Source organism: Carassius auratus, chromosome 43, assembly GCF_003368295.1.
Source record: "Carassius auratus strain Wakin chromosome 43, ASM336829v1, whole genome shotgun sequence".
In the NCBI taxonomy this organism is placed as follows: Eukaryota; Metazoa; Chordata; class Actinopteri; order Cypriniformes; family Cyprinidae; genus Carassius; species Carassius auratus.
The window spans coordinates 6574387-6600351 of record NC_039285.1 but is presented as its reverse complement, the minus strand read 5'-3'; the positions used below and the strand labels follow the sequence as shown (position 1 = coordinate 6600351).

At 36.4% G+C, this 25965-nt stretch overlaps 3 protein-coding genes across 3 annotated transcripts; 1 reads left to right on the top strand and 2 right to left on the bottom strand.

Moving 5' to 3' along the window:
* Positions 1–2848: 2848 nt before the first annotated feature.
* On the bottom strand, positions 2849–9494 carry LOC113061263 (carbohydrate sulfotransferase 1-like). Its single transcript, XM_026230299.1, has 3 exons — positions 9260–9494; positions 5570–5737; positions 2849–4001 (listed from the first exon to the last, which is right to left on the bottom strand). Exons 2-3 carry the CDS (start codon positions 5706–5708, stop codon positions 2878–2880), a joined length of 1263 nt encoding a protein of 420 aa, XP_026086084.1. The 5' UTR covers positions 5709–5737; positions 9260–9494; the 3' UTR covers positions 2849–2877.
* A 6997-nt stretch (positions 9495–16491) lies between these two features.
* LOC113061570 (transcription termination factor 2, mitochondrial-like) lies at positions 16492–19663 on the top strand. The gene is made up of 2 exons (XM_026230767.1): positions 16492–16629; positions 17753–19663. The coding sequence occupies exon 2, from the start codon at positions 17800–17802 to the stop codon at positions 18928–18930; it is 1131 nt and encodes a 376-aa protein (XP_026086552.1). The 5' UTR covers positions 16492–16629; positions 17753–17799; the 3' UTR covers positions 18931–19663.
* A 2356-nt stretch (positions 19664–22019) lies between these two features.
* LOC113061569 (dihydrofolate reductase-like) lies at positions 22020–25820 on the bottom strand. The gene is made up of 6 exons (XM_026230766.1): positions 25505–25820; positions 24559–24608; positions 24338–24443; positions 23664–23790; positions 23466–23581; positions 22020–23070 (listed from the first exon to the last, which is right to left on the bottom strand). The coding sequence occupies exons 1-6, from the start codon at positions 25693–25695 to the stop codon at positions 22992–22994; spliced, it is 669 nt and encodes a 222-aa protein (XP_026086551.1). The 5' UTR covers positions 25696–25820; the 3' UTR covers positions 22020–22991.
* Between the last annotated feature and the right edge of the window lie 145 nt (positions 25821–25965).

Here is a 25965-nt window from a genome sequence, read left to right as displayed (position 1 = left end):
ATGGCATTGTTCAGCAGCTGGTTCTCTCCGTTCATAACAGTGTCTCTGAAAAGCAGCTCCCAAAGCATTAGAAGAACCAAGAGAGCTAGTTAATCATAAACTAATCTCACTTGAGCTGTATTGTGTTTTCATGAAGTCTTAATCATTTTAATGAATGAGTTCATTTTAACTGCTGCATGTCAATGAATGAATCACAATTCACACTTCATTGCGCAATACCTCCTATATCCGTAGCAGTTATGTTGTATGCGCAGTATCTGTTATGCTAAATCCAGCTGCTTTCACTATATATCTTTTCAAAATCAATAAAATATTTTTGATGAATTTGTATTTATGTGCTTAATGACAATATCTGAGGAAATGGTAGGCCACTCATCAATCCAAAGCTTAACATCCATTAAATATGTTAACGTCAGGCATCCTTGCTTTAAAAACAAAAGGAACCGACAAGAAGAAAGTCTGAATTATGGCCATGTCCCTTGGTAGTCACTTTTTCGATTTCAAGCTAACGCTGGACTGCTGACATTGAGAAGATGTTTAGCACTTCACCAAATGCTCCAGCCTCAGCAGAACACCACAAATGTCAAGTATTAAAAGAAAGGGGGAAAACTGTTGAGAATAGCAGACCATAGAGAATACCATACAGCAACAAACACCTATATCTAACCTAGTGCATCAGATTCATTTCCATTTGCCACCACTCATGCTTAAATATTAATAACACAGGTCAGTGTGTTCATGTGTAAAATAGAAAGCTTTCATATAGATAAATAAGCACTCAGAACCTATCATTAATACTGCTACAAAATACCAGTTGCACAGTGTCTCACATAATTCTGTACCTTTTCCATAAATAAATAATTTGCCATAAATAAATAATTGAATGAATAAAACTCATTATATCATTGTGAACCACTGATTCCGAGGGACTGAAATAATATGAAGAGGAATAATTTATTCAACCATATAGTTTTCGTCTTTTCTCTGCATATTTATTAACTGGCAGTGCGGCTGAAGAATTGTCATCATATACCTGAGATGAGGAACTGTTTACACAGCATATTTCCAATATGTGTTAGTGTTAAGGTTTAAGGGCATGTTTTACAGAGAAGTAATACATTTCTTAATGTAAATGACAGCATGGATGAGTATTTTAAGGCTAAAGACTGACACAATTCAATATACCCAAGACTCATAATCGCTGCATTTCTATGAAGTATGCAACACATGTAGGCAATGAAATGCAATTGTGATTACATATCGGCAGGTATTTGAGCTCAGACTTCCAAAATGTGCTGTGTTCATGGGTTTAGTAATTTTGTCCATGATATGAATTAAAACAGAAATTAGCAGGGCCACTTTAACCCAAGGGATCACATGGGCTGCAGCCAAATGCTCAACCTCAAGGGGGCCATGTGAACAAGAGATAGCATATTAATTAAATGAGGATTTTTATTTGTGTAGTTTCATATCTGTTATCCACAAATTGCAGTGGATGCATAGCGCCAAAGTGCCTTTCTCAATGTTGACTCTGCACTGAAATAAACACTCAGTAAGCCATCAAAGGGAGATATTTTTTTAAGTTGGGGGTCACATAAATGCACATTTACAGGCTAAATATTGTGGGCCTGTGTGCTTATTTAGCATCATACTATTCTAGATGCCTGGCTCATGGATTTTAAGAACTTTATACAGTATGCTTAAAAGGATAGTTCATCCAAAAAAAAATGTCACCCTCACACTGTTCCAAACCGGACTTACTTTCTTCCGCAGGACACAAAATAAATTATTTTTAAGAATTTTAGTAATCAGACCATTTTGGTAATCTTTGACTTCCATTGTGTGGTCATTTTCAAAATATATGTATTTTAGGGTACTTTCACACTAGCACTTTTGGTGCGCACCCGGGTTCGATTGACGTCATAGTTCAGTTCGTTTGGATGATGTGAACGCTGTCTTCCGAACTCAGGTGCGCACCCGTGAACCGTACCAGAGTCCTCTTAAAAAAGGGTGGTCTGGGGTACGGTTCATGTGAACTCTGGTACAGTTGCTGCTGGTGTGAACGCAATCGTACCAAATCGCGGAAGTGAACCGCTATTAATGACGTTTTATCAGATTGTGTTTGTGTGTGTTTCACTCACTTTCCGGACAAGCATGACTGACATGCTGTATGTCTCATTTCTGTTCACCTTCAGTGTACTTCAGATCATTTGCAGTACATTCGTAAGACAGACGTAAGTGTTGTTATGTTACTGAAGCTTTGTAAACAAAACTAATGGTTCAAAAATGTAAATATATAAAAGTGTAGAGAGCAATGTTATGCATTTGCCGCCTTCTCCTGTGCCGCCTTGATGACGCAAACGAACCGTGGTTCGGACACAAATAACATAATATGAACGCAGTCCAGTGGGGGCAGGGGGAGGGGGGAGCAATCAAATTCGGGTGTGGACCAGGCAAGTGAACCAAGTGTAAAAGTACCCTTACGTTCCACAGAGGAAATAGTATCATGCAGGTTTGGAATGACAGAATGGTAAGTGAATTATTACAGAATTAATTTTTTTTGGGTAACCTATCCCTTTAAAGAAAGGTACTAAGCATTATAGCCATAATTATTATTCATGAGCTAAGTTCGCTCCAAAGTAGGATCTAAAATGTTGCATTTACATGACATTGACAATTAATATCCAAATTGTCAAAACAAATGGAAAAAAAAAATTTAAAAGTAATATTACGTAACCAAATGTACTTTGTTGGAACCTGCGAGTCCTGTTTCGTTCGGAAGTGGCTATTAGCGGACTGAAAGCCTTCATTAAGTAAGTCACTTTGGATAAAAGTGTCTTCTAAATGAATGAGTAGTTCGCATAAAAATGAACTTTACTACGTCCTAGGCTCCATTAAACTTTTTGTTATATTCCTCAGTTCATCTACAGACTGGACAAGCTTATAGCCTAGCAGAGCAAGAGTTCTATTACAAAGAGATTGAACTGTCTTCACAATGTCAAAGTTCAGATGTACTCTCCAGCTCTGAGCTGTGGCTTTAGAGTCTCTTTTAGTGGAGTACTTGTAGTTCCATTCTGAAGAAGATGGGACAGTGCCGTTGGTGTTATGAACAATCCATGTGAGCACTCTTTGATGGAGGTCCAGCCCCAGAAATCTGTATATCTCCTTGGACTTTTCCTCAGGATTCAAGGCCAAGTCTTCATAGCGTACCAAAAGATACCTCCCCCTCAGCCATGTGGGTTTTTGGAGGCTGGTCTCCACAGAATACTCAATATCTCTGCAAGTTCTCGTTATCTGCGTCAGGTCCACGTACCGTGGTTGGCGGCCAGTGGCATTCCAGATCTTCCAGGCCCTGAATTTACCGGCAAAAGCAAACATGCGGGAGGTGAGAATGGCTCGGGGGTCTCTCACCAAATGGACAATTCTTAAATCTAAACGGGGGTCTTCTGAGAGCGTACGTAGGTCGCCTATCTCTGGGATACGAACTGTTTTTATGGCCACGTGACTTCGTGCTTGGCAAGCCTGAGAGGCTAGTGTGAGGTTCAAGGCCTGGCATTTTTTTGGACACCAGACTTCATCCGGTTGGCCTGCCAGAACCTCCTCGCCACCTTCCTGGCATACAGGCGGCGTGCACAGGGCGTGACTGGAGCTGCGGCGGAAATAGGCTCCGGTCATGTGATCCTGTGGTTCGGGGCGAATATAGCTCTCCAGAAAGCTGAAGTCACAGTTGTAGAGATTGAGTAGGAGGTCTCGGTAGGCTCCCAGAAGAGCTCTGCCATCTAAAGCCCTTTGTAGACGGCTACTAGAATTGGTGAAGGCCTGCTGCACGTGAAAAAGAGGCTCAAAAACATAAAATATGCCAGGATGTTGATTGAAAAGTTGTCCAGTAAATGAGGAGCCACTGCGGGTTTGTGCAAACAGAAGGATGTGCTTTCGAGCGGTGACAGCACTAGTCTCATCAGGGACATGGCTGTCATCGCAGAGAGATTTCCATCTCTGCTCTGGGGAAGAGAAAAAGAGAAAGTGAGATAATATGGTGCTCTGAAACCTCAGAGGACATTATAAGGTACAAAAGACCCAATTAGTTCAGCTTCGTCTTTAATCAATCATTTATCTGGGTAAGAAATACCTGGAGCTTTAATTTAAGGAAAAGCACAGTATAATCTTAACAAAAAAAACATAATAAAGTCCAGTGCAATTCAAAAACCAATTCTACCCACAGAGAGGAAACGTACAGAAGTAATAATGTTGTTTTGAAGACTTGGATTCCCTCCGTCTGTGGTAGTAATTATTTCACCATTTTGAAGAAATATTTGAAAAAAATTATAAAATTGAAATATGAACAACGGCATTTCTCCACATACGAAAACGACTTTTGCTCAGAATGAACAATTACTATATATAGCAAGAGGGTGGAAGAGACTGATAATGCTTGTAATTATGGCTGATGAGAGACTGATTGTGCGTGGCACATTAGGTTGTGCGAGTCGACGCTTGCTGGAAGTGCAAACAGCTGGTCCGTGAGGACATATTACAGCAGATTAATGATTAGATAATTGTAGAATTAATTATTGACATTCCATCTCTTGCTTCTTACAGCGGATGAGGAGGGAATTTCCAGGTTGCATTTCTAACAGTCCTCTTCTAATTTCTTTCCTTACAAACTTACTCATTACAGAAGTGATGACCCGAGAGAGATAAGCCTATAGAGAGAATGCCATTTGAATCCTTAATAATGATCTTGTCAAACCAGCTAAAGCTATGTGCATAATCAAACATGAATTATAATTGAATTTAAATCTCTATGCAAACTATAATAAAATGGAGGGCTTAAACTGTGTCTAAAATGCATTCTGATTACACATGAATAGATAGGTCATTGCTGTTATGCAGTTTTTAAGTTCTGTAACTTTATGTCTGTATTTTAGTATTTCTACAACATGGTTTTGAGATACATGACCTGGTCAAGCTCAAATACTTCATTTCGTTAATTCTATTTAAACAAAGGAAAGAAAATCAAAAGACTGTTTCTGTGTTAAAAGTAATTTAATTAGATCTTTTTATTTGCTGCTCTATTTATTTTATCCAGTATATTTCAGCATTAAATGAAAATTCACTGTATGTTTTTGAATGGATATTATTGATCTCATAGTGAACAATTCATATGCATGTAAACAAATTTTTTTTTGACCTTGTACTTTTTAATGAAAATGTCATAACGCAATATTCGAATGAAACAACATACCTCTCTCTTGCAAAGATCTGTCATTTTATCTGTTTAATTCCAGCTTTAATAAATATATGGTATTATGGGAACATGAAACTGTATGGCATAATATAAATGACCCAGACACAGATGAAAGGAAAACCTTGTTTATTTGTTAATCTAGAATAAATGTAAATACAATCCATCAGTGGGTTATTGTAAATCGGATACAATTTAAAAAAAATTATAATAATTTCCACTTCCAAATTTCATTTTCATTTCTTTCAGTTACAGCACTGACCAGCAGAATGCTCATACAATTTTAAATGTCATTGTGCTTTATGTTACAGGACAGTGACTCACCTTTACCCTGGCGTCCTTGGCAGTGGGCGGAGTCTTGGCATGGGCCACTGAAGGAGTCGTGGAGGGAACGGATGGCAGTGTACTGCACCCCCAAAGACGTGCACACGAGCAGAAGTAGAGTCTTCCACGAGCACTCCATACTGCTCCGTCACCATCACATTCTTCACTCTGTCAGGAAGGCGAGCATGAACTCTTATTTACTATAGCAACCTATGTAGCAAAAAAGGAAGGATTGCACTTTTCTTTGTTGGTTAGAATTGTTTTTTTAGACTTTAAAACATTTAAACAAGATAAAGTGCCAGATTGTAAACAGTGTGTCTGCTTTGCATTTGAGAGATCATTACACAGAGTTGCTTATGGAGTTTCATTACAAATAGGCAGATGTGACATGCATTATCATTGTAGGAGCTAAAGTAAGGAGTTGGAACTGTATTACATACTTTTCACATTTGATCATTCTCACAATCACAGAATAGGCTACTTGGCCCTATTAACATATTATTTCCATATTTAAATAATTGCAAAACCGTAAACTAAACCACAGTAAAAAGGTGGTCATTTCTGTCACCTGGACTCACAGATCAATCCATTTGCTGGCCAAATATCTAATGCTGCTCTCTCTTGATCTGTTAAGCTCCAATCTGATTTATTAGTCTACCATAAAACAAAATACCAAGCTGATACAACAAGTAGCTCTGATGATGAAAAATGTAAATAGTTTACCAAAGTTTGCATATTATTAATTATGTAAACTGACTATACAATCTCACTGATACTATAATAACAATGTTCCCGTTTCTGAAAGCCAGAATAAGCTGTGATGTGGACCAGCCCTTTTGCCTTTTTGTCAAACCTCTGGCTATGAAAGACTAATGAGTTTTAAGCATTCATCTCTTTCCATTTGCAGGTGCTTTAAAACAGTAATGTGAATTCATCTACTTTTGAATCCCCAGAATTCAGCTCAAAACTCATGGCATCTTAGCATTAGTTACAGATGACAACCCAAGCTAGTTGGCCTTTCCTTTTCCAACATTTCAAATTGCCCGAACCTGCTCCAAAATCAATGTGTTGCTGCAGTTTTCAGTTTACACTGTTTGAGGTGTTGCTATTAGACATGCAATATCTGCAAGAAATTCTCTGCCCCTTATCACAATCTCATTTCTCTTCAAATTATGAAAATTAGCATCTTAAATAATGCAGTGCCTATTTTAGCTGTGATGTATGTTGCCACGTTTCTCTTGAGCAAATCCTTAATATCCATTTCATCAAGGTGGCACAAGATTGGCAGTGATGGCCTCCAAGTACAATTTTCTATCTCTTTTAGTCTCTGAATGAATATGGTCTATGATATCAGCGATTTTGTTAGACAAAATGTAAGAAGCAGAAATGCCATATTACATATTAACTTCTGCAGCTAATATAAAGTAACATGTCAGAAAAATGTAGCAAGGCAGTTTTTGATGCTGTCAGCATTTCAACTACATTGTGAGAGCATACATTTACAAATGGCAATCAAGCACTCTACACATTCCTTATCAATGAACAGCATGTTGCTTGCCTTGGGTTCCTTGAAATGTGCATGAAAAAGCTTTTGCTGCCCTGCTAATTTAGCGTTCAATTAGGTGGTTTCCCTGTGCTTTTTATTAGCTCCTGAGATGGACTAGTCACCACTGCAGCTCTGTATATAATGACAGTTTTATACAGCAAGTAGCATAAGAGAGCTGTTACTAAAAAGTCAAGCACTATCAGGATTGATCAAAATTGTTTGGTGTCTGTGACAATCAATATATTGAAATCTGCATGTGACCAGCTGGTTGTATTTTTGTGAATCTCTGGATGTGTCAGCTCTCCTGTATTTTATAAATAACTAGACTTTCATTTCCAAAAAAAAAAAACAAAAAAAAAAACAGACCAAATACACATTAGGATAGTTGTTGAAATAAAAAATAAAAAAAATTTAATCTGACATACAGTATACTTTGGCGTCTATACTGGAGTAAAGACTGTCTTTCGCTTTTCAATCACTGCTATCTTGAAATCCTCATTGGCTACAGCCCTTTTCAAACCATTTACAGGATTTTCAGGGTTGTCTCTTACAATAAAGTCTCTTATGATTCTGCTTTTTCATTCAACAAACTGATTACCACATTGGGAATAGGGGATTTATTTCCATCAGTGTGCACACTGAGAGCTTTTTCTGCCATTTGACAAAATCACTCCAGCCACATTGACCAACACAATCAAGCAGCACTATGAGCCGTCAGCTACTGGAAGAAAACTGATATCTATTTCTCTGTGTCACATTTCTCCTAAGTAAATGCCTGGGTATTTTGACCTTGCTGTGTTAATATATATTCATCTGTTTTTAAAAACTCATTACAGACATGTTAATGTCTCCAAAGATGACATCAAAGGATTCAGATAGTTTCTAATTTACCTCACCTAATAAATGTCAGAGTAGTTTGAGAATTAATTAAATATCCGAGCAGTTATGCATACAACAATTCACACTCACTGCAATTAAAAAATTAAGTTTCATTCTTGCCAAATCAAAAGTGTTGCCAAGGTCTCAATCTGCACTGGTACATCTATAGCAGATATTTGACCACTCTGAACTCTTTTTTTTTTTATTTTTTTTTTATTATTATTATTAAATGGATGAATTAAGTTGTCAATACAAGATTAGGAATATATGCAGAATTCTATATAAGTTATTTATTATTACATGACTAAACTCTTCATGTGTCTACATGCCTACAGGCACAGCAGGCTGCTATTCAAGGTTAATGTGTGTCTATGGCCAAAATAGCTACAGGCAAAACACTAATGTGAGCGACCAATCCATTATATCTAAAAAACCATAAATACAGCATCGCTCAATAAATAACCATCAAAATGTCTATAGTGCATTACCCCATAGCTTTCATGTAGAATTTGCAAGAGTACAAATTGCTTAACAACAATGGTTTGTTGGTCTTAAGCTTGTTTTTGCATGTTTAAGATTGTATTCAGTTGGTTTGCTGGTCTCATTAAGATGGTCTCATAGCCTGGCCATGAAAAGTGCCTGAATTAACCAATTAACTCAAAAGACGAGTATGACCAGGTTTGGAGACCAGATAAGACGGGCAATGCAGTTTAGTTTGGTGTGATGTTTGATGTTTTATAGATATTTTACCAGAGCATGCCTAGCTGGAACAAGGTGCAATACATGATATGTATTACAGTATACATTTTTATGTATTACAGTATTACATAATGATAAAAAACTTAAATATATTAAAAATAAATAAAAACATGTATAGCCTAAATACACTGTAAGTCGTTTTGGATAAAAGTTTCTGCTAAATGTAGCCTAACCTATGTTTTAAATCATGGTTTTAAAAATGCATTGAATATTTTCTTTTTACATTGATAAGTCGAACCACAACTCTTTCCACAAGACTGCCTAAATGAATTACACACAAAAAAATAACAAAAGATTTTACAAGCATTTTACTGGTTCCTAGAAATTAGTTTTCATGTCACTGATGTTCGCAGTTTAAATCTTGTTTATAAGACTGAATCTAGCCACATCTGTTAAGACCATCCCTTGTCACACAGCCTCCGCTGACACAACTTCTTATCTAAGCTTCGAGAAGCTGTATCAAATGCATTTGCATCTTGGAAGTTAATATGATCAGCATCGCTTACCACTCACGACGTGTTGAAATATTTCACCGATAAAACAAGCATGGACTCGATCCAGTAAAGTTGATCCAGATAGTCCTGCGGTTCTCGAGTCAGTCCATAGGCAAACATGCGTGTGCTGAGCGTCTGTATTAAGTGACAGATGGATAATGTTGGCTTTCTGTAAAAGCAGGGGGTGGGCATCGTGCGTGGATAACCAGTGGGGTTTTCTCTTCCTCTGTCAATGGTTTGCGTTCTGCCTTTAATCAGTGACTGCGACTGAAAACGGGCATCGGGGATGACGGTCTGGTTGATTGTACCTGACGCACAAACCAGTAGCTACTTTCTTTCTTTCATTGAGCAGTTTAGACACTTATTCACAAAGCGTTCATCAAAAAATCGCTTGTATATAAGTTTATTAAAGCAATTGTTTATGCAGAAAATGAAAATTGTGGTATTTATTTAATGTCGTTTCAAACTTTCCTCTATGGAAAACATACAATTGAATAAGTATATGCAATATTGGTAGCAACCTTGTCATCATTTTTTCATTCAACGACAATGAATGTTGATCCGCGCGGGATTTTAGTGCACATGATTTAAAGATACAGTTCTCCTAAAGTCAGAAAACCTCAGTATAGGGGGTTATTGCAAGAACGCGGCTTAGGAGTGTAATTCCAACAAGATACTTTTTCCAGACTGTGTTTTCACGCAAATGCACACTCTGTTCGCTTGTTTGTTTAAATGCCCACAAAAACACGATCTCGGATAGCTTTTTCTTAACCCCTTGAACGGCGTAAAGGTCGGGTTTAAATTAGAGGATCAGAACGATGTGAATGAGAAAACAAATGTGAAGAATTTTTTGAAAGGATTCCACTCCAATAAATCTGTTCACTAATTGGACATTTCTGGTTCTCTTTATAGGTCTATATGCTTTTATGATGGTTTTGCATATCATTTTCCTTTTGCAATATCAGCCCCATGCTTGACAGTGTGTGAACTCTTAAGTAACTCCTCAGGAGGTTCATGAATATTGTAACAAATAACTTTTACAAAGCACAGATTTTATTAAAAACACACAGGGTCTATGAAGGCAGGCAAAACCACAAGCTTAAAAGTATGATGATAGATTTTGTTGAAAAGTCAGCCCATTACAACATCTCACTAGGCTTGTCTTTACTGTCCCGCCGCCAAAGGGAGAGCTGACAGACCCAGATGCCAGGCTCCAAATCACTTCTCAGAGAAGGCTGTTCAATTAAGATGTTAAACTGTTTAATAATCCTGCTCTTAACACAGTGACTGATCAGTTGTCTCACATAGCCGCACTCATCACTTTCCTGTTAGAATCAGTTTTAATTTATAGACATTCCTGTTGATCCTCTTATAAACTACTATTGTTTTTTTTTGTTTGTTTTTTTTTTGCCCTAGAAGTCACTCCTAGCTCACAGTGTTTGTGTGTGTGTGTGTGTGTGTATTTTTATTGTGGTTAGGCTGTTCCAGGGCTATTTCAGGGGGCAGATCCTGTCTGGACAAATACTCTTGGTTGGTTGAGTTTATTAATGTTATTTTTTTATTTAGTGTTGCTATACGGCAAAGTCACATTGCCTCATCATGACACATTTTTTTGAGTTATAATGTGGCTCGGCTTTACGATCTGATATTTTTGGAATAAGTCATATTATGTGTCATGTTTAACATGTAATGCTTTCTGATAAGAAAAAAGAGGGTTCATAGGTCGGTTAACATTTTGTTTCCCCTTCTGAAAAGAAAACTGCATTCTTTCATGCATGCATTTTAATTAAAATCAATAAAAGGTAATTCCTGTAAGGTTTGGTGGCCAGTTAGCTCACCACTCAATGTTTAATTTTCTTTACAAAAAGGACACCCCCAGTGGAAATGCACATCACTACAGTCCTGATAAAATCTTTTGGATGAAAATTGCAGCTGTTTTATCAGTAGGGATGCAGCAACTATTATATCTGAGGGGCAATGTCTTTCATGCTTTAGGTAATGTCTTTCGATGCATGATGTCTTTAAATGGGATTAAATAAGACAAGGCCATGCAGAACCCAGATAACCTGGGACATATTAATATATAAGATAAGCTAGACAGTCTGAGAGAAATGATGTTTCAAAATGTTAGAAATAAAGGACAGAAGTGTGCAGGTTTCAAGTCAAATACAAACGTGTGTTGGAGCACAAATGACACCCATGAAATAGGTACAACTCTTGCCTTTTGGCATAATGCATAATGACAGTAAGAAAGGTTGACTACTTTGACAAGTTAAAGCTGACATGTCCCATCTAAAAACCTGCCGGTCGAACTGGGTTCATTGCTGGATATAGGCACTTAGTGAATCATTGACACATATCAAAATTAAAGAAAACAGTAAACTGGAGTAAAGTAGGGATTACCGGTAGATGTGTCAAAGTGGCTTCAATCACTCAAAGGCAGTCTAAAAATAAGCACTGTTTTTATTTAGTGGTAACCATCAAAACCTCTTTAAATGTGTCTTGCGTCTCACTCAGCATGTTCTGTTATTTATGTTGCTATGAACTGTGCAGTTAATTATCAAGATTATTTCATGTTCCATAAGCACTTAAAAAACAAAAAAACATTTGACAGCATTTTTGAATGCAAAGAAAATCCATTAACAAAGCACTGGATCATTTATATCCAGTGTATACACTGAGAACGCACCCGTGCTGTAATAAAAACACAAATATGGATTAAAGCTTTCAAACAATTCCAACCCATTGTAACTCAAATAATTTTAATACCTATTTAACAAAGATAGTATTTTGGCTGTCTGCCCAACCACAGCAAAACACACTCATATCTGGAATGCACATAAACAGAGCCGTTTTTCTAATCTGCGTTTCCACACAGGACCAACAGCACAGCTTTACATGACATAACCATGTCCATCAAATGCACACAGAGCTCTCTAGACACCGTCAGCCTTTCTCTCAGTAACTGCCTGTGTTTATGCAGCCAGCTGATATTAGATTCAGCAGTAGATTAAAACTCTGTTGACATGTTAATGGAAGCCAAAGAAAAATTAGAACAGGAAGTGTTCTACACATCCCCGGACAGAAGAAGAATGAAAATGTTTACGGATGTTTTTTGCACATCTGTTGTTTATCATTACCAAGATCTCTGTCATGGGAGAGATGATGTTCTAATGGTAGCAGTTCAGTAGTGCTTAATGCCTCTTTCCAGTTGAAACTATGGGATACATGATTAATGGATATGTTTTTACAAGACATAGAGCAATTTTGAATCATAAATGCAGAAAAGAACTAAGAGAAATGCATGTCGAACTATCATATGTACACCGTCCTCTATAAATCATGTAGCAAATAGGATAGATCACCCAAATTTACTGTCATTATTTACTCCTTCCGAACCTGTATGACATTATTTTTTCCACAGAAGTAATTCATGCAGGTTTGGAAATACATGTGGATGAGTGAATGATTCTTAATATAAGTTTGAACTATCCGTTTAAGACCAATATGTTATGGTGTGTTTATGTTTTAAAGCACGATTTGCTTAGATTGTACTCAGTATTTGACAGGGAAACAAACCAGATGGTCTTGTCTTCATTGCACAAGAAATTGTCACACATACCAGTAGCTGTTTTACATTACCCTCATGACTGAGTCTTGCTGCGTGATCACCCTGAAGACACTTTTGCGATGCATTTCAACATTTACAAAAACAACAATTGTCAGATGTGTAATTGTGATACTGAACACCCTTTTGCAATACTTGAGTAAGCCTTTTGAGTAAGTCTTACAAATGACTTTCCCTATTTCAGGTATGAAGGTGAAAATGAACTCTAAAGGGATAGTTCACTGAAAAATGAAAATTCTTTCATCATTTTCCCACAAGAGAAGATATCTTGAAGAATGTCGGTTACCGAGCAGTTCTGTGATTATTGATTACTGATCAGTGATTTTGATTGTTAGCAAAACAACAACAACAACAACAAAAAAACTGTGAGACGTATCTCAAAATATCTTCTTTTGTGTCTCACGGAAGAAAGTATGTCATTCAGGTTTAGAATTACACGCGAGTAAGTAAATGATGGCAGGATTTCTGGTGAATTGTTTATGAACTATACCTTTACCTTAAGTAGTTTCCTCTTAATTTTCACATTTACACTTTTCATTAACATTATTGTGTAAAAACAATGGAAGCTCAAAAAGGAGTGACCTTATACTCTATGTCTTTGTTGTATTAAGTGCTATTCCTTCCTCTTCAGATGGTTTAAAACCTCCTCCTGGAATAGTGGCAGATCTTTTCTTAGCTCTTATTTTTAGAAACACCAAAATACAAATCACAGCCAGTAATGATACACATACAATCACTGCACACAGAGCATACATTGTCAGGTTAGTCTCAGGTTCAGGTTCAGGTTCAGGTTTATGTTCAGGTACATGTTCAGGTTCAGGTTCAGGCTGATTTTTATTATTCCACTTTCTTTCTGTTTTAGATTGAAACTTTAGATTGGTGACCTGTCTAAAGTGACACACATCCATGTATTCTTCCTCCATTATCCATGAATCCATGTGATCTTCTTTATCACCATCATCAATGTCATAATCACCCTCATCATCATCCTCGTCAGTCTCCTCATTATCCACTAGCACCACACACCAGTACAACCCACTGTCCTCCTTTTTGGGATCCCTGATGATGAGAGAGGAATCTTCCTTTGAGAAATGCATGCGGCCTTGTAAATCATTAGGAGGGGCTACAGAAGGATCCCCTGAGTCCATTATTTGGATGTCCTTCCCATCATTCTTTCTATACCAAAGAACGCTGGCGTACTTTAATTTATCGCTTAATTCTGATGAAGACCTGAAGTTACATGGGAGGACCACCTTCTTATTTTCTGCAAAAAATGAAATATTGGTTGATTCAAGCAAAGGGCACACATTCACAACATAATCTTCAATGAGGAAGGTAGAGAAACATTTATAACTCCCAGAATGATTTGAAGTGAGAGATCGAATGATTAGGGAAAAGTCTTCAGAATTATTGCTTGTTGACACGAACATCTGATTTTTGGTTGTCCCTACTGGTGCCGATGGGTTAACTTGTCCAAAAGGTGTTTCCCAGTGGTTCTGTCTGAGGTTGTGTACTGAACATTTTAGGACTATGGTATCTCCTACAGAAGGATAAACAGTCTTCATTTCAGGATCCTCTGGTAGTCCTAGGGTTTGGAAGCTCTTGCATTGCTCTCCCTCCATGATCAGACAGAAAAAACTAGGTCTGTCTTGAATAAACTCATCTGAAACATGTAAAAATGAGCCTTCATCATGAACCTGAATGAGGTTTTTAAACTCCGCTTGTAGTGGCTCCAAAGAAATCTTAGTATCCATGAACAAAGTTGCATTGTCCACATCTCTGTACCATTTTATTTCAGCATGTTTCGTGGAACCCATATTACATACCAGATCTGCACCTGTGCCGGGTGTCAGTGAAATTTCCTTAAAGTCGAACTCCATGTCACAAACATAGAGATAGTGCTTGCGATAATTTTCCATTGTGCTATCACTCCAGCACTCTTTGATGTAAATGCCAGAATCAGAGAACTGAAGATTTGTGAGCTTCAGACCCAGCAGTCCTACAACTTCAGTGGATAAACTGATCCGACCCTTAAAGGCATCAGGTGGTAAAACTGAAGGTCTCGAGAACTGACCCAATAGCTCCCTTCCATCAGCATTCAGTTTGTACACAGCAATGTCATTGCCAAAGCAATAACCCATGTCCAGTTCCCCACCAAGAGCTCTGAAAATGGGCTCTGGGTCTTCTTCTGCAATAGTGCTCACTAGCAGCAGAGCGAGAAGTATCACAGTGTTCCCTGTCTGAACCATCCTGTTCTACTCTGTCCATCCGTAAGACTGCTTTCAGGCTGTTACCTTCCACATAATCAGAAATTTGAGTAACCTGTTTCTGAAGTTTGGCAATAAGATCCACCCACTTTGGGATGTTGTCCTTATTAGGTGCAGGGTTTTTTCCTTCAGTTTCTCAGGTGCAGTTTTTCTTGCTTTGCTTTCCTCATGCCTATATCCTCCCTTATAACCCAGAGCACATGATTCTCATTTATCTTTCCATTAAAGGTTGTTCATGTAATCTTGTGTGCTGTTGACAAAAAGTTTTATCTCATAAATCACTAAAGATTTATCTCTAGTCTCAATCTCTATATCGAGTTCTATCTCTTCTGTGCTTCCTCATTTGGTTATATCTTGTGGTTGTCTGAGTATGAGAAACATCAGTCTATGTTAGGTCATTCTCAACTGAAACTCAAATAATGGACAATTTTTTTTTTTTTTTTTTTTTTTGCAGTGAGTCGCAGCTTCAGTCAACCATTTCAACAATGCTCTGCAAAAACCTGATAGTTTGCCTGCAGGGAAAAACATTAACATGAATGTTCACTCTTGTACTACAACAACATACTGGAATATCTGGAAGAGAAATTCATAGTTCAAGTGTAATTGATCACTACTAACTTATAAATAAATCATATCAGTAGATTTGAGCAAAATGTATGTAATAATTATTTTAGAGTCTTACCTATGTGTGTGTGTGTGTGTGTGTGGGTGGGTGTGTGTGTGTGTATATATATATATATATATATATATATATATATATATATATATATATATATATATATATATATATATATATGCACACATACACATATATACATACGTGTATTCGCTTATATGTGTGAGAAAAATACTAATATAGAGACAGAGAACTCTAAAGTAGTCTTTAAATATTGAGAATCTGTTGTCTTAAACTGTACCTTGTCGGCCTACAGGTACTTTATAGTCTGTGGGGGCCCTCTGAATGCAAAGCATTTTGTAAGTCGCCAGATTGTGGAGACTTCAAGGGTGGGCTGAGTGAACAGTTTAGGCAGGAATGATCCAGCATTGTGATTATTCTCCAACTGTGACTCACTCTCCACTGCCATTCAGACTAATATCTCTCTGTTCTGATTATAGAACCCTCAGTCCCTGATGCCATTTTAAGTGAAAAACACAACAGCCCTGAACTGCTGCTTAAAATTGAATTATCTGCTAATTAGAAAAAGCTTGGCTGTCTTTCATATTTGTTGATCTTTTTATTAGTGCCAGTTTTGACTATTTTGTCTTTTAGGTGAGTGGTTAAGTCATATTTTCCTTTGCTGTAAATCAAAATGTTTTTATTTATTTATTTTTTATTAACTGGTTTCAGTTTTCCTCCCATGCGAAGGGTGGCGCTGTTGTACTCAGACCACATGGGGGCGTCAAAACCAGAATAAGAGAAGCCCACGTCTTCCCTTGTGGTCTCCCCCAGTTCCAAGTCCAAATGTGACCAAATTGGACCTGCTGAGGTAACGTTACTGATCAGTTTTTATTATGAACACGTTTCAGATAATGATATTATTGCATACTAATAAACGCACGCCGCATGTAGACAACGCTGTTTGTTTCTTTACCTCGATGTCATGACTTATGTTTCATAAGAGAGAACACACTGCCTCATGTTTCATAAGAGAGAACACACTGCCTCATGTTCTGTGGAGATTTACTTGATGGTTTGTTTGTTTGATGTTAGTGTAATAATAATAATGATATAATTACAGAATTAAAAAACTCATTTTCTTTTAATTTTTCTTTTCCTCACACTTCCCCCATATACTGTGTGTGTGTGTGTGTGTGTGTGTGTGATACTGATGTACTCAAGCAAAATCTTAACTTATCATATTTATCTGTGTTATTCTAATTTTAGAATGCATTTTATTTTAACAAAAATGTTTTTGTGCCCCTCGGTGCAAGGCGTGTCATTGATATTCTGTTCTGTTTCTTCAAAAGCCAATTTACTGTAAATTCTTAATGCGTATAGTGTATCTTCTTTTCTTTTTCTCTAATAAGAGAACACCAGTATATAGATTATTGCCTCAAAAAAGTCACAAAAGTCAAACAATTTATTTATGTGGGATAAAAGACCCCAAAAAGAGCATGAAGGTTAAATGGTGTCGTGAATGTCATTTAAAAACTATGGGACATCCTTGACCATAAAGGTATCTAGTCTTTTTCTTTGCAATCCCAAGAAAAATATGTCATTATCTCATTATAAAGAAACTGTTTTACTTGTTTGTACTTTTTTTTCTGTTTGTGTACCTAACGGTTGTTTGTTGTTGTGAAATTTAGCTGTTTTCTCCAAAGCTAAAATCTAGTTACCAAAAGTATCCTAAATTATCTTAGGTGTAGATGTAAAATAACTTCTAAAATTGGCATTTTGTGGATGTTAGCTATTAAACAGCTAGTTGTTTTCTGGTGACAGTTCTTTATCATGTAAGTAGATGGTTTGTAGAGTCTGAATGCTCATTCTATTCACTCGGAAGACTCATGTGATATCAGATTTGTGTTAGTAGGTGGGAATGAGGAAGTTTTCAATTTAAACAGTTTGAGACTTGAAGTAGATTTTCTGATATGTTTTTCCGATTGTTTCAGGCATGTGACTTGCATGCAATGCAAAAACAACCAACAGACCTGCAAACATGTTGCGATTAGTCACAACTTCACTGTGTCTCTACTGCCAGAGGGCTCAAGTGACTCCTTTGCTTTTCATGAGGCCCTCCTCCTCGATTGTTCAAGAAGAGAACCCGCTTGCTGTAAGCGCCCTTTACGACTTGTCTGTAGACATTAGTAAAGTCCGGAAGCTGAAGGGTTGGGTGTTGCGCCGTGAACAAGTGTATGTGAATGAGACCGCCGCCCTGCTGAGGAACATGGGGGCTAGTGGGCCTGTTATCGCCCGCGTTCTGGAGCTCCATCCTGAGGCCATCCTCTGCAAACCCGATCAAATGGAGGCTCAGAAAAAGCTGTGGATGTCAGTGTGCACCAGCCAGAAGGATCTAGTAGCAATCATTGAAAAATTCCCCAGCTCGTTTTTCTCCTCGTCCTCCGATCACGACAACCAGAAAGCTAACATTGCGTATTTCCAGACGTTACATCTCAACAAACGCGTTATTAGCAAGCTTATGGCCAGTGCCCCTCAGAGCTTCAGCCGACCCTTGAAGCTAAACAAGGAGATGATCCAGACCCTGCAGAAGACCTATTTGGACTTGGGTGGGAAGGAGGACAACATGAAGACCTGGTTGCAGAAGCTGCTTACTCAAAATCCATACGTGCTTCTAAAGCTTCCCGAGGCCCTGCACGATAACTTGGCATTCCTACGCAATGTGGGATTTACTGGCGATGAGCTCTTGCGGCTGCTTTCCAAACTGAAGGGATATGTTACTGAGCTGAACCCTGAAAGTATGAGACTCACCCTCAACTACTCCCAGGAGACTTTGGGATGCACAGAAGCAGAGCTCAGGCAGATCGTGCTTCAGTGTCCAGCCTTGTTATACTATTCTGTGCCTATATTAGCTGACCGCTTCAAAGGCCTCCTCACCGCTGGAGTAAGTATGGAGCAGATCATGGAGACTCCCACAGTATTAGAACTGACAACGCAGATCATTCAATATCGCATTCAGAAACTGCGCTCGTTTGATTATGATGTACGGTCAGGTAGCCTGGAAGTCCTCGACGGCACCAAGAAAGAGTTTGAGATGAGCTACGGGAAGTTGCATCTTAGACGAGAGAGGCCATTTTTTAATCCAGTAGCTCCACTTCAAACAGAAGATTAAGTGTGGAAGCCTGTTTTTGTGACTTTCAATCTCAATTATGACTTCATTTGTCACAATTCCGAGATTACATCTGGCAATTTTGAGTTAACATTACGCAATTCAAGACTTTTTTTTCTTCTCAGAATTGCACATTTTTACACACAATTCTTAGTTGTCATAATTCTGAGTTTGTATCTGCCAATTTTGAATGTTTTTTTTTTTTTTTTTGAATTGTGAGTATATCTAATTCTGAGAAAAAAGTCAAATTGTGAGACATAATCTTGGAATTGCAAGAAATAAATTGTGTGCAAGTTTGTAACACAATTCTGACTTTATGTATTGCAGTACCTAGTTTATATCTGACAATATTGAGTTACCATCTTGCAGTTTTGAGTTTATATCTCACAATTTTGAGTAAACATGTCACAGTTTGTATTTTATCAGAATTGCGAGTTCATAACGGAATTCTGTTTTATTTCTCGTAATTCTTAGTTTATATCCAAGAACTCTGAATTCGGATATAAAAAGTTGCAATTACAATTTTTTTAAAATTGCATGGTAGAATCAGGCTTCCATAATTAAAATTGTTTGTGCTGTAAACGGTATATTAACAGCGGGTTCCTTTGTCTGTTATCGTACTACGGAGCCCCGCACATGACATACAAAAAAAAAAAACTAATAAATTGTGCACACAATTTACTAATTAGTTCCCTCAATTTACTAAAATGTGCACACAATTACTATTGCGTTCCCTCGATTTACTATTGTGTTCCCTCAATTTGCTAAATCATGCGTGCGATTTAGCAAATCGAGGGAACGAATTAGTAAATTGTGCGCACAATTTATAAATCGAGTGAACGCAATAGTGAATCAAGGGAATGCTATAGTAATCATGTGCACGTTTTAGTACATTGAGGGAATGAATTAGTAAATTTTGCACACGATTTAGCCTTATATTTTTTTTCCTGCATGGCTCCGTAGTTTTCTGTATGAATACATCTATTTATTTTATTAATTTGCTGAAAGGAATAAATTGTCGAATGTTTTGTTAATGTTGTGGAAGGTGATTCTTATCAAATACAACATTGTTAACCCATACTGTGCTCAAAGAAAATGTATTTTTTATGTCATTTCTCTCCCCTAAAAAAATTATAAACGTACATTTTTGCTGTTTGTTGCACTTAGTCGTTGTATTGCCACATACAGATGTGTTGTGCCAAATAATTTATGTAGCTTTTTAAATTCTTCATCAAAGTCTTTAATAATGAGCAATATAAAATACCTCTTGGAGGTATGCATTATGCAGATAAATATTCAGATCGTTGAATGTTTACTCGTGTGCTGCCGTCAGAATCTCATTTGCAAGCATTTCCCAGTATTTTGCCCTCTGGGCAGCATTTTGAGATAATTTTGCGCTTTTTAATGTTTAGACTAAAGACTTCACTGGTATCTCTAATGAAGTAACATTACATATTGCCTCGTGGCATTTGCTGTTTATGCAGTGGACTTTATGATTTCTTTAATGGTGACTATTACATTTCTTATAGCTTCAAAATAATGGATGTTTTTGAGCTTGTTTGGACCTGATAATTAAATAAATTTATGCATTACCTTTTGAGGCAGGTCTGACTTATATTTATAGCTGTTTTGATTATTCTACATCCCTAAATTCTTGCCTCAGCCATTCTCTTTTGTTCTCCATTCTTTGTCCACTCCTAGTGTACAACTCTGACCGGATGGCTGCTTTATCCTGCAAATGACACTTTGAGTTATACCCGATCTCATAGGAGGTTAATAAGTGAAGATATAAATAGCTCTTTTTCATTTGAAATGTGACAGTGGGTATTATTAGCAAATGTTATACATTGATTTCATAGGGCATAACTCAGGAATATTATGAAAATAGATGACACATGCAATTAAAGTCTATGATTTCCTTTGCATGCTGAAATATTAAGGTGGTAAATATTCCATGTCTGAGGTCATGCTGAAGCGCTCCGCTGTCCTCTGTGCAATCTGCTCTCAGATCTTCTAATCAGAATATGCTGTATGTGAATACGAGATGGTTTTTATTGACGTCAGTGTGGACATTTTAGATTTAAACACCAGTAATACCACCAAATAAAACCACTAATAGATATAACAGTTCAGTAATATTAATTTTCTATTAATTATGTTCATCCTAAATTAGCATGGGATGATATTGGTGTAGCCAATTAGGTCATATTTTAAAAAAGTTTAATCTTGTATATTTAGGATAATGACTATTTTAAGATAGTCAAGTGTAAATCTAACCTAAAGAAAATAATTTTATGGTTTCACTATTAGTCTATTGTATTTAATGTTTTTGAAAGAAGTGTCTTATACTCACCATTGTGTCATTTATTTGATCGAAAACAAAGTAAAACAGTAACACTGTGAAATATTATTACTATTTAAAACAACTGTAAAAATTGAATATACTTGAATGGCAAAGCTGAATTTTATTATTTTTATTATAATTTTTTATTATTATTACTCCAGTTTTCAGTGTTATATTATAACACTAAATATGCTAATTTGGTGCTCAAGAAATTATTTTTTTAATTATTATTTTTATTATCAATGTTGAAAACAGTGCTGCTTTTTATTTAAAAATTTAGTCACTTTTGATCATTTGATGCATGTTTGCTGAATAAAAGCATCACAAAATCACTGACGCCAAACTGTCAGTATAACAGTTAACAACATCTCACCTTTGATTTTCATGTTTTTGAAAATTTTATCCAGCATGTTTTGAGAATTTTTTAAAAAGGATCTTATGTGAAAAGACTTATGGGACAAACTCGTGTTTGGGAAGGCCAGTTAAATACTTCAAACATTTCCTAAAGGTTGACTGCAGCATTACAGCTGGAGTCTGGACTATATCCTAGCTGCAGACTCCATCTAGTGGCGAAAGTTATTCACTGTCCCAATGTATACTGGACAATTACTCAAAAAAAAAAAAAAAAAAAAAAAAGTGTATATATATATATATATATGTGTGTGTGTGTGTGTGTATGTATATGTTTAATTGTATAGTAACATGCCATTAAATGCTGCACACTTTTAGAAACAATTTATTATAGAAACAAACTTTATTATAGCACAAAATATTTAATTTCACACAAAAAAAAACAAGTTTATAGAATATCACAATTATAAGAAGTTAAATACACTGCCTACAAAACTTACATGACAGAAAAACTAATAGCCTGCTAACTTGAGTAAGGTTCACACAGCAGATGGTATGTATACACAAACCATATATATATAACTCCTACTGTGTCCCATCTCCCTGATCTGCTTTGACTCATCACACTCGTGTCACTATGGTGACCGTGAGATGAGTAACAGTGGATCTGGTGAGTGGTCACAAACTGTTTCATGTGTAACCGTGAGAGAAGTGGTGCTCATCACTGGCAGCACTGAGTGCATCTGCTGTTTCAGATCATGTGTGGTGTGATTTCTTATGTAATGAAAAAAGTTGATATTATGTAAATTATCTTCATATGGTTTATATGAAGAACTTGCTGCTTTGAAATGCTTATGATTTGATGGTTATGAAGTCCACCAGTGACATACTGTAGCTCTCAACAGAGCCTTTGATATAAAGTGTTCTTCTGTGCAATATTCTTAAAGTCTGCAAAGCTGACATTATTGTTAAAACCAATACAACAAGTACAGTTTTACAATAACTATAGTTTTTCAATACAAAAACAATATATTAGTGAGAGAATGTAAATGTTTTGTAGGTTTTTTTTTTTTTTTTGGTAGAATCTAACACTTGCGAGAATACACAAAGTTTCTCAGGGGAATGCAAAGAGCACAAAAAGGAATGCAACACTTTGGGGAGAGAATGCTATACTTTTTGCAAGAAAATGCAAAATGTCTCTTAATACTATTGCGAGGGAATGCAACTGTTCTGCGTAAGAACGTAAAGGTTCTCGGGAGAAAGTAATAATTCTGCGAGACAATGCAAGCGCATTTTTCCTCCATTAGTAGTACCTTGTCCCCTTTGGGGCTCCGTAGTTTTTCAGTCTGGTCTCTTCCCAGCTTCAGTTTTAAGCTTCTTTCTTGAAGACTTGAAATTGAAATTTAATACCATTTTCTTCCTGAATTTCATCTGGTACTCCTGGAAAGCTTGTTTAAAGAAAATCAACAATTAATCAGACAAAATTACAATGCATAATATGAGGCAAGTATGATCAGCAACACTTTACAATAAGGTTCCATTTGTTAACATGAACTCACAATTAATCATATATCTAAAGCATTTTTTTTATCTTATTTAATATTTATTTCAGCATTTACTACATTATTGAAATCAAAAGTGTATGTTCATTTAATATAATGGAACTGAGTTTGCATGAACTAACAATGAACAAACATGATCAAAGATTAACAAATACTGTAACTACTGTATTGCTCACTGTTAATGTTAAACAATGCACAAACTTATGTTAACAAATTGGACCTAATTGTAAAATTATGCCATATTATATTTGTAACTCTAATAAATGAGGGGATAATCCTACCCCTTTTGTTTTCTGAAAACATTGCGGTCAAATTTGGGGAAAAAGACATCGCAGTCAAATTCGGCCATGATGTCAGTGAGATAGATGAGATCACACCATGGATGCGCAAGACTTTCCTAAATAGCACAGTTACAATATTAACTGAATTACTGTATATATTTACACTTATAGACATGTTGCACAGATCAGGTTTCTCACCTTATACACCTCTGTGCCTCCTAAAACCCAGATGGTCTCCACAGTGTGACATAAGGGGGGCTCAGAAGCCAGACGAATTACTGATCCGAAATCCTTACACAGATAGTGGGCACGTGGAGGCACTGCACTGCAGTAATGCAGAATATAGTAAATTAGTACAGAAATTGTAATATAAGTTATTTTTCAAAAGTTTGGGGTCAGTATATAAATATATATTTGTTGCTGTTGAAAGAAGTCTCTTATGTTCACCAAGCCTGCATTTATTTGATCAAATAATAAAACTATAATATTATGAAATATTATTATAATAAAAAATATATATCTTCCTGTGATGCAAAGTTTAAATTTCAGCAGCCTTTAGAAATCTTTTAAATATGCTGATTTATTATTATTATTATTAAAAAAAAACAGTTATGCAGCTTTATATCTTTGTGGAAACTGTGATACAATGTTTAAAGATTCTTTGATGAATATAAAGTTCCAAAGCATACAATATTACAACATTTATATTAAATATAAATATTGTGTAACATATAAATGTCTTTACTTTTGATCAATTTCATGCATCTTTGCTGAATAAAAGCATTGATTTCTTAAAAAAAAAAAAAAACTGACCCCAAACTTTTGAATGGAAGTACAGTTGCATAAAAGTGTTTATAAATGAACATACTTACGTCAGCTTCCTGCTCAATACCAAATTGATGCAGTTGGCCAAAGGGAAGACCGTCTCAGGACAGGAGGACAAGGAGATTCGCCCCCAGACAACCAGATTCTTCTTCCCTGATGTGCACCAGAGAGAGAGGAAAAAAAAACAGTTATGATTTTTCATTATACTGTTAAAATTACATTAACTAAAATATAAATCAAACCATACATAGAATTTAAAGCCACTTACCAGGTGCTGACACAGCTGTAATTGTATCCATAAAGAACAGAAATTCTTTTCTGTAAACAACATAAGCACATTAGATATTTTGTGTGCAATACGATATACATAAATTCAACTTTGATAACTGCATAGTGTGCAAAATGCAATTTGAGCTGCATGACAAATATCTTTGATGTGCTCATAGCTTTCAGAAAAAGCAGGGCTGTGTGCCCGAATCAGAATTGAACCAAGATTATCCTGCATCACACTGCATGCATTGATCCAATTTAATAAGCATGGCTAAGGCTCATACCAACATAATATTATATACCAGAAAGATAAAGACAATTCCCAGTAGTCTATAGCCCCGGTTTGCACATGCTGTTATCTCTTATCTCAAATGGGACGGGCACTGGGGGGCTCGAAGTTTCAATATAATTAAAAAAAACTGCTGACATTCAGTTGGAGTTCTAAAGGTCAGTGACATTCAAAGAGAGAGGGAGAGAGAGAGAGAGAGCTATCAGAGCTATCCAGAAAATATGTAAAATAAATGACAAGTAGTAAAAATAAACATTTCAAATTGAAATCTCAAAATTAAAAGTTCAAAATAATTTTATGTGAGCTGTGTATGTGTATGTGTATAACAAACACACATACACTCACACACAAAGAACTTTGTGAGAAACAATCTTACAATAACTTCTTATTTATACCATGTAGAAATTGTTGCACACCGTCCAGAAGGTCAACACCTTTGTAATCAGACAAACATCGATTTGATGTTTTTTAACTAGTAATTGCTATATAGCCTAACTTTATGCCTCGAATGCTAATAAAGGAATTGTGTCACGTCACGTCGTTCATGAATTCATCTGATTACTGATTCAAATTATTTATTCGTATCTAACATAACTTATAAAATACAGCGATTCCAGCTGAATCGAATGATGATAGGAACTGTACTATGTCTTACGGAAGGCTCCAGGGAAGCTGTCCGTTCTTTCCTATGCCCATGTCACGGCAGGCAGCCGCGATGAGCCGGATTGGTTTGCGCATCTCCTCCCCCTCGATGTTCATCTTTACGACCAGCTTATCGTCCGTCGGGCTTTGGAAGTTTGGAAGAGGTGTTCGCAACCCCAGCTTTATAATGGAGCTTTTAAACATCTGCTTGAGTCACCGTGTGACGTCAAATGGGAGTGGCTGTCTGTAATTAATATTGTTTACATGGTAAAGAATCAGTTATCATTAGTCGAACTACACCTTTTTTTATTATACCTTTCCTTAAACAGAAGTAAACTAGTCAGGCTAGTAAACTAGAGTCTTCAGTGGCGAGTCTGAAGTAATGCCTGTTGAAAATGTATATTTATAATAGATAATTATTTTAAATTATAGCAATATTTAAAAAAAAGTTTTTAGTTTTTGATCAAATTAAAT

Coding starts and splice junctions, on each gene's coding strand:
- LOC113061569 (XM_026230766.1), bottom strand. CDS start 25,695: ATGTTTAAAAGCTCCATTATAAAGCTGGGGTTGCGAACACCTCTTCCA. Junction 23,791..24,337: donor GTATTGAGCAGGAAGCTGAC/GTAAGTATGTTC, acceptor GCATTACTGCAG/TGCAGTGCCTCCACGTGCCC. Junction 23,582..23,663: donor GAGGCACAGAGGTGTATAAG/GTGAGAAACCTG, acceptor TGTGCTATTTAG/GAAAGTCTTGCGCATCCATG.
- LOC113061263 (XM_026230299.1), bottom strand. CDS start 5,708: ATGGAGTGCTCGTGGAAGACTCTACTTCTGCTCGTGTGCACGTCTTTG. Junction 4,002..5,569: donor CCAAGGACGCCAGGGTAAAG/GTGAGTCACTGT, acceptor TCTCTTCCCCAG/AGCAGAGATGGAAATCTCTC.
- LOC113061570 (XM_026230767.1), top strand. CDS start 17,800: ATGTTGCGATTAGTCACAACTTCACTGTGTCTCTACTGCCAGAGGGCT.